Here is a 9159-nt window from a genome sequence, read left to right on the forward strand (position 1 = left end):
AAATCTGTTTAGGTTTTAGTATTCCTGTTGCATGAGAAGGAGCTTGCAGATCTCAGTCCAAACCTGTTTTTTTTAAGTCTACCCTTCCAAATGATGGCTGCAATTCTGTGCAAGCCCATTTGGGAATCGGTCTTATTAAATTCAAAGGGGCTTAATTTCAAGTAAATAATCAGGGAACTGGTAGTATATTTCAGCCTGTGACAAGCATGGCATTTTATAAATTGGTGTGGCATAATGGTTACAAACAGGAGGTGTGCAGAGAAGTGCCGGATTCAAATCTTAGTACAACTTTGTAGTCCTTTAGGTGACTGGGGTAAGCAACTATTCAGCTTCAGGTCTCCATCTATATAATATGGTCAGAGCAATACTTACCCCCAAGAGAATTGTGCTGAAGGCAAAGATGTATGTGAAACTGTGGAGGACGGAGGGCAAGATGTGTATTAATACCAAAGGCACACTTAGCAACGCACTGACTTGGGAGTAAGGCACGTCAAACTGGGGTGGGGGTGTCTAAATAAATGCATTATTGCTAGGTGGTTTGTGGATCGCGCTGAACATTTGTTCTTTCCATTTAAAGCCCTCGCTTCGTGACAAGTTTATCATTTGCTAAAGGGGGGGGGGATGAAAAGCTGTACCTTTCCAAAAGGAGCACCTGCATTTCACAATGTCCTGGAAATGGAGGGAGTAGTTTTCCACCTCCATCAACCAACGAATCGGAGTCTTTTGCTACAAAAGTAGCAAAAATTCAATTTCAGCCGAGGGTCATCATAATCATTTTACAAACTTGCTTTTCCACGACTTCTTAGTTCCAAAAGATTATTGCCCTAAAGAGCTGTCTGGCAGGAGTATCAGCGTTTTAAGAGCTGAAGAAAAGGAGACGCGACGGGACACGAACCAGAATTGCTAAACCAAAGTGGGCTGCAAATCTTGCAGGTTTGAACAGAGGACGACAACGCAATCCCGATATTTAAAATATCGGGTGCGATCCAACCCCCATTCCGATCAATCGCAGACACTCTTTTAAAAGGGGTTTTAACCATTAATCCCTCCCTTCCGCAAAGCAAAAAAAAAAAAAAGTGGGCAAAGTAGGAAAATACTCTGGAGTCCCCAATTTGCAAAGACTCGTGATTTCTATTTTTTGCTGATCTCCAACGGCCAAAAAAGCAACTGTTTAAGAAACTCATCATTTTAAAAAAAATGTGCTAAAAATCGCCTCGAGAGCAAAGCAGGCTCGCCGCCGGGCTGTTTAGAGCAAGCGCGCGCTCCCTGCGTCACGACTGTTCTCGAGAGCCCCGCTTGCCTCCGAGCGCCTTATTTGGGAGGCGCGGCTTCGTCGTGCCCGGCTAAGCAAATCAGCCGGTCCGGGCAGGCGCGCGAGGCCCTTCCCTCTCCCCCGCCCGCCGCCTCCCCCTTTCGGCTATAAAGCGGCAGCCTGCACGGGCTTGTCTCCCAAGCGCTTCTTGCAGAGGAGGAGAAGCAATCAGGGGCGCCCTTAAAGAGCAATCGCAGGAGTATGCAGAGTGCAATGTTTCTGGCTTTCCAGCACAGCCAGATGGAAAGGAGCGCTAGCAACTGCCAGAGCCACGAAGAGAAAAAAGGGAAAATGAAGAAGACGCTGTGAGTGCATTTTTTTTTACTTGGGGCTTTCCTCGAGGGAAAAGGTTTCGGAAATTGTTGGAACGTTGCAAGTGATCGTTGCAACGTTAACCTATGAGAAAAATGCTTCTGCCTCTGGCGAGGTGCTTCTGGCGAGTGAACGGGATTGAACTCCCGCTGTTGCTGTTCGGGCTGCTGCACATTGAAGGGTTTCGCAGAGCGCTTCCTCGCGAAGGGTTCTGTGCAACTCGAAGGCTTGCGGGCTTGACTCGAAATACAATGCTTGTCTGTGACAACCCTAGAAAGATCCCTTACGTTAGATACGTCTTCCATTATCTAACAAGAGTTCAGGCCCGCTGATGGGAGAGACTTTAAATAACTATTGAAACCTCACACTAAAATCAGTGGGATTTATAAAAGCTATGGTGAGGTGATGTCTTACTGTATTTCTCAGCAACCCGTTGGAGTAAAAAGAATTTCAGATTTTCAGTCGGATAAAATCGGCTTCCTCTTACATGCAGCGATGCGACTTAATAGGTGCCCAGTTGCCTTGAGCATTTAGGAGAGCGAATCTCTCGTGTAATCGCCTGACTCTCAATTTTTCTAAAATTAGGAGTGAAACTCTTTGGCGAGAAGCTTGATTGTGTTTTAAAAGGTTTTTTCCAGGAATCGTGCAAGTGTCGCTCTAATTAAGCCCTTAATATAAATCATATCGTTTTCCCCAGTATGGTAGGAGTTGGGTGTTGCTAATGCTTTTTGAGCCACGTCTCTGCAAAGTATATTGCCTTTCAGCCTTTGCACAGCAACTTCATTCTACACAACCTTGCTAACAAGCAATTTAATCTGCTTTGCACTGGCTAAATTAAAAAGACAAACGATAAAGGACTTTGCAAAGAATTCTGCAGTCCCCAGCTGCAGAGAAGAGCCGGCCAAGGGGAACTTGGCTGTGCACTTCGTTCTGCAGCTCTCTCAATATTGTACCTGAACTAAATCAGCCAGCAACAGCATGCAGATACTTTGCAGTGTCCGAATACTGAGTGACTTCCAAAGCCAGAGGAAGGGAAATACTCAGCTACAACCTGTGCATGTGCACTTGGAAGTCAGTCGCGCTGAATTTTGTGGGGCTTCCTTGCCAAATAAGCATGCATAAGTCTTGATTTTATCTTATTTGGTGTATGTCTCACCTTTCATGAATTATGCCCTAATTCTCCCCAGATTGTGACTGCCACTGAAGGTGGCGTTCTGAGTAATGAGTCCTAGGGGTTCACACAGGCATCATTATTTGATTAAGTGACTTGCATGTGTGAATAAGCGGCTGTGAATAATAAGAACTGTCATACCACAGTGATGACTTTTCAGTGGGATCAGTTCACACTTTCAGCTGCCAGTCATCCAGTGCTAACATACAAGTATGTTAGTCATTGCAGATGCTAAGCTTGATGGGCTAATTTGTGTGTGTGTGTGTGTACGTGTACACACAATTAAAAATCTGGAGACTAGGGAGTACAGATGTAGTTGATTTCAGTTAATGCAAGCTCAAATTTCTTTGCGTTTCTGGAATGAGAAACTGGTCAGATTAATTTACTTGACTTTTTCTTGTTTGTTTTAGTATAAAAGATTGGAAATCAAGATTGAGTTATTTCCTGCAAAACTCCTCTGGTTCCCCTAAAGCAAAAGACTACAACAAAGGACAGCAAAAGGCTTGCTTCAGGTACATGTTTCGCGTTCATACCGCTGGGTCTTTGTATTTATTAATCTGCATAATGGGAAACAAAAACAGTGCCTCTAACAAGAAAACTCATTCCCCATCTTCTCTGCTTTCAGGCCCTCTCCTGAGGAGGCTCAGCTGTGGTCCGACGCATTTGATGAACTCCTGGCTAACAAATGTAAGTTGCCTTCGAATGCACGATATTGAGAGACAAAAGGCCCCTTTGTCCTTTCTGAGGGCTTCCTTTGGAAAAACTACTCCCCGAGACAGGAACCAGCAATTTCCTTTTGCGTCAGAATTTGGGATGGCCGCTTCTGCTTGCCATTTGCAACTAACTTCTAAAAGATTAACATTGGGGCTGATTGTCGCTCCAGATTCATAGAAAGTGTTTGCCTATTTGTACTGAAGCATTTTGGTCTGTGAAATTGTCGTTTCTGTACTTCAGCCCCTGTAGTTAATGTGTATTTTTAGCTGGCCCTGCATTCCTTTGGCTCTGCGTCAACTGGAATATACAGCTGCAATTTAAAAGAGAGAGCTGTTACTTCAGAGATCTTGTGTGTGGCAAGTCAAGTGTGCTTTCACGGTGTTGGTGCAATCTAGGCAAGAGTTTCTACAGCCCAAGCTCACTGAAATGAAGCTGTTCAGAGTAACTGCAGTGGCTTCCACTTGTATATGATAACAGTGGAGAACTCTTACAGGGCAGTAAAACTAGTGCTGTGCTCTGCCCTGCGCTTCACTCTCCTTTGGTCTCCTGTGGAGCATCCAGCATTAGCTGCTGTTCCCAGTGCATGCTTGTTACCTCTTCTGTACAACTTTGTATCTATTTTTATAGCTATTTTTATAGCTATTTCCAAAGGCATTTTCAAATGTGGGCTTTTTTTTTAGCTTTGAGAACTAGAAGGATGATCACCACCCTTCCTAGCTAGCCCCTTGCAGCCTTGAGGTGCGCATATATATATGCATGCATACAGGTATAGAAAACAGCTGCAGACTGCCCATCCCTCATCAGATGCAAAACTGTTGCAATCGCTAAGAGCCTTAGAACTGATTCAGGTTGACTGAGGGCTTAGAAAAAGTCTCTGGCTTGCCTGCGTTGTGACGTCTGCTTTGTGAAAAAGAATGCAGCGGCTGGGAAATCCTTATTCTGCTGCTTCGCTGTGTATTTGCGTTAATAATGAGTTTATATGAGCCCAGTTCACTATGCAGGCCTGTAACCTTTTACTCTCCCTGCCAACAAAAGAAGGGAGGATTAATTAATTTCACGTTGGCTGCAGTGTGGGCTTTTGAGTCAGTCTTTCCATTGCACGAGTTTATGGCTCTTGTATAAATATTTACTCTAGTCCAAGGGTTAACATACAGAATCGAGGGGCAGGAGAGGAATTGTATGAGCTTGCCTTCACCCGCCTGCCTTCATTGGAGGCATGTTGGCCTATTGGCAAAGAACACAGCTGATTTTGCTTTAGAGTTGCAGATTTTAATTTTGAAACATAGGCGGTATCGGCAAACTGCTTCAGACAATTCATTCCCTTCAATATTTTGGCATGTTTTATGTAAATGATCTAGATGTTTAGACAACCAAGACAAGGGCATTTGTATGGAGGCAATGTATATATGCACAGCACATTCCTGGGATGCTTTAAACTAATCTGTCCTTTTCACCTTTCCTTGCAGATGGTCTTGCAGCATTCAGGGCATTCCTGAAATCCGAGTTTTGTGAAGAGAACATTGATTTCTGGCTGGCTTGTGAGGATTTCAAGAAAACCAAGTGCCCCCAGAAGCTGACCTCCAAAGCCAAGAAGATTTACAGCGACTTTATTGAAAAGGAAGCACCCAAAGAGGTGAGCTTGGAAGTGCTTTTGACTGGATGCCAACAGGTTGTTAAGATCTGAGCTGGTTGGTCTGAGGACCAAATCCCTGCCTGGAAGTATTCCCAGGGCAGAATTTATGTAGAAAACGTGGCGTCAGAAGTGATAATCCATATGGATTTTTCAGGAAATAATTCCTTTCTCTTGTCCTAGGATATTTACTGAAAAACCTTACATAGATTTTTCAGTTCTGACATATGATTAATATACCCTCAAAAGAGTCCCTACATTTTCATGAGATTACAATCTTATCAGGTTTATGAACTGCTTAATAGGTGTTTGTATTCCATGATTCCTCTTGAAATTTGAGTGAACTGCCACATAAACAGTGGCAACTCTCAGATTACCCAGTGACCTTAATTAATCTTATACTGGGATGCGAGGCTTGTCACACACAACCATTTTAAACTTCAAGGTGAGAAGACCACCCGTGATGGTCTTTCTGTTAGCCCCATGTGCCTTTGAGCATTTTGCTTGTCCACAGACATGAAATCTTGTTTGTGTGTATGAATAGTCTGTGGCTAAGCTGGAACATGTGGCAGGATGGCCTCTGGCTTTGATAGTATTTAGGGACTGGACAAATTCAGATCAATGGTTGTTAGTGTTTGATGTGCAGCTTCCATATTTAGAGTGGTATCAGTAGACGGAGCGAGAAGTGACCTCCATCTTGGTTGTCTTGAGTGTTCTAGAGCCTCGAGCTGACCTCTGTAGGAGAGGCAGTATTGGATTACATGGACCCTGATTTCATTCAGCCTAGGCAGTTGCATCCTTGTGGAGCATGCCTGATGAAAAATTCCTCTTCTGTTTCAGATCAACATAGACTTCCAAACCAAGAACTCTATTGCTCAGAACCTGCAAGAGGCTACTCATACTTGCTTCAGTGCAGCTCAAAAGAGAGTGTACAGCTTGATGGAGAATAATGCCTATCCGCGGTTCCTGGAATCCGAATTCTACCAGGAATTGTGTAAAAAGCCGCAAATCAGCAGGGAGCCTCAAGGGACATGAACTCCAAGGGCCATGGAGGAACAGAAGAGCAACAAAGAAAATGCCACTTCATCCATGGAAAAGGAGGACCTGTGCGTCTTTACAGGTTCCATGGACTTGGAACTGAATGTACAGGGGATCTGCCCGAGTAACATTTTTGTTGTCAAATGGACAGACCTGTTGACTGTGGCGGGTTTTTAAAAAAAAAACTGAGCGGTGATATGAAAAATGTAAGAGGAGGAGAAGCAAGCAAAACTGCTGGCCGGTTGCTAAGGAAACATTGTTTTCCGGACAAAAAAGTGATGCATTGGGAAGGAATGTCTTGCACACTACCGAAATTCTGTGGGTCCTCCAACTCAATATATCAGCCTGGATGCCCTCTGTGCCAGATCAGATTGAGTCTCCTTACAAATAAATCAGTCATTAAGACCTGGGACTGCATTTTATAGTAACTCCCTTACTAGGACTTTGGAAAAGGCTCTGAATAATTGGCTGCCCCTCATTTCCCTACAGCCACGGGCAGCACTTAACCCTTGCATACACTTCTCTCTGGCTTTCTTTAAGCAGGTTCTGTTCTCTGCAGTTTGCTGCGCTGTGTATAGTTGTAACAGACTTCTGTAGAACTGCTAGACATAAATTAAACCGCAACATTGGAATTTAATGCAGAGAGAGAGAGAGGAGGAGGAGGAGGAATGACTGATTGAAAAGCAGAACGTGCTTATGACTTGCTTGGGTCAAATTCCACTTGTGCAAGGTGGAGCAGGAACTGGTCCAGGCTTTTTAAAAAAATCATTTTGTATAGTGTATGTGCATTTAGACTCTGGTTGTGTTGTACACTCCTACCAATGCCAAATGTACTGACAAGGCAAACTTCAGGGAAGTTGTGTCTCTTTTTTTGAATAGCAGATGTTTTAATAAATTTTTATTTTAATAGAACATTGTCTTCTGCTGTGCGGGAAGGGAGTTTGAAGCATGTTACTAACAATACTTTGCTGTATTGGTCCATTTTACCATTTGGTTCCTGTGATTCTTTGAAGACTTAGACAACAATGATAATTCTTTTAAGTTTAGCACACTAGAACCTACTTTTGCATATAAAAAGAAACTAAAGTAGTTGTTTGTAGCCCGTGCTTTTCTGCCCAAATGACTTCTTTGCACACACGCCCCTTGCTATCGTGCATAAAGTTCTGGGTTTGCTAGCTTCGACTAGAAGAGGGAGGTGGGTCAATGGCTCACTCAAGCAGGAGTACTGTCTGCCCACTCTTAGAGCTGAGTAACTTGGAAAAAGATGCCATGACCTGCCAGCCCTGGGGACAATAATTCACCCAACGACTGAGGAGAGTTTTATGATAATTTATCTCATTTCTGTACCACAGTCTTGGAAAGCAGCAGTATCGTGAAGAGGGTAAGCTTCCCAGGGTGGCTATGGAATCTCCTTGAACATTTAGCAAAATGACCCATTTGCTGGGGATAGGAATCTCTTGTAAGATGAGAGACTGGGACTCTAGAACATCCATGGAAGTCCTAACTAGTTCCTCTTACAGCTTTCAATCATAAATGTGTATTGGGAAGTAAGCCACACTTGAGTTCAAGGGGCTGAACTGAATAAGTGGGTTCAGGACAGGGCTGCCAGGCAAGTTTTTTTCTTTTAATTTAAGGTCTTACAAGTTTTTCTTTCCTATTCTCTTTCAGTCCTGCCCCCAATCCTTTATCTCCCTTTGTCCACCTAACTCTCACAGTCCCCAGCACAAAACTCCTTGGCAGAAAACCTGGTAGGAATTCAACCTTTAGTTTCAGAACTGTTCATTGGCTTTGATCCTGTGGTAAATCTCTAAGGCGGGAAAAGAAACTCCTTCCCCTTCCGCTTTCTGTTCCAGACCAAATGATGCTGGAAATACTGGTGGGAGGTGGTAACACCCCCATCCCCAAAACAGCATTTTATTTCATTTGTGTTCTATCCTTCCTCCACAAAGAGGACCCACAGTGGCTTATATTATTTCCTTCTCTGTCTTCTCAACAACCCTGAGAGGTAGGTTAGGCTGAGAGTGACTGACCCAAGGTCACCCAGCAAGCTTCCATGGCAATAGTGGGGATTCAAACCTAGGTTTCCTGGATCTTGGTCCTATACTAACCACCACGTCTCTTCATAGCACGAGAGAATTTGCAGCAAAGCTGAGAATCTGCAAATCCAGCCTCCATTAGTGGAAATTTCCTGCAGTATCCAACCCCTCTTCTTGCTTCAGGAAGCCTGTTCTTAAGGTGCCTTAGAAAAAATGCATTAAAATGCTTATTTGGGGGTAGCCTTAGAGCATTAAGGATTGCACACTTAATATTTACCCTACCCTTCCACCTAAGACTTCAGGATAGCATATATGGTTCTCTGTTTTTATTATTTATGTCATTTATAGACAGTATTTCTCAAGGCGGATTACACAATATGAGGTTAGTACAGTCACTTTTAAGGACATTTCCATAAACAATGCCGTAGGGTAAATAAACACAATTTTACAAAGATGTAGTATTAGTACAAAACCAATACGGAGTTGAAGAAATGCTGAAATAGAACATAAGCAATTCTAGGGCTGACAGACTTCATGAAGCACAAGTAGCTCATAGGAGCACATATTTAAGACAACAGGTGGTACGTAAGGCAACATAGTGGTGAAGTCTATGGTCCTTAACTCAGTGAAGCATCTGAGAGCCCCTCCCTACAATATTAAAGCCTTTTTTAATAATTTGGTTTTGCATTGTTTGCGGAAAGCTAGGAGAGTGGGGCTCTCCTGACCTCAGGCAGGCTGTTCCACAGGGTAGAGGCCACCACAGAGAAAGCCTGTGTACGGGCTGCTGCTGATTTCACCCATGTGCAGGCTGGCACCTGCAGGAGACCCTGTTAAGATGACCGAAGCTGCCATTGAGGAACATAGGGAGGGAGGTGGTCCCGTAAGTATGTCAGGCCAAGGCTGTGAAGAACTTTGTATGTGATAACCAATACCGTGAACTGAGCAT

At 43.7% G+C, this 9159-nt stretch overlaps 1 protein-coding gene across 1 annotated transcript; it reads left to right on the forward strand.

Moving 5' to 3' along the window:
- The first annotated feature begins 1467 nt into the window (after window positions 1-1467).
- RGS2 (regulator of G protein signaling 2) lies at window positions 1468-7089 on the forward strand. Its single transcript, XM_054980676.1, has 5 exons — window positions 1468-1617; window positions 3206-3307; window positions 3421-3482; window positions 4976-5142; window positions 5980-7089. Exons 1-5 carry the CDS (start codon window positions 1514-1516, stop codon window positions 6172-6174), a joined length of 630 nt encoding a protein of 209 aa, XP_054836651.1. The 5' UTR covers window positions 1468-1513; the 3' UTR covers window positions 6175-7089.
- Window positions 7090-9159: the final 2070 nt, after the last annotated feature.

This window comes from Eublepharis macularius, chromosome 5, assembly GCF_028583425.1.
Source record: "Eublepharis macularius isolate TG4126 chromosome 5, MPM_Emac_v1.0, whole genome shotgun sequence".
Lineage (NCBI taxonomy): Eukaryota > Metazoa > Chordata > Lepidosauria > Squamata > Eublepharidae > Eublepharis > Eublepharis macularius.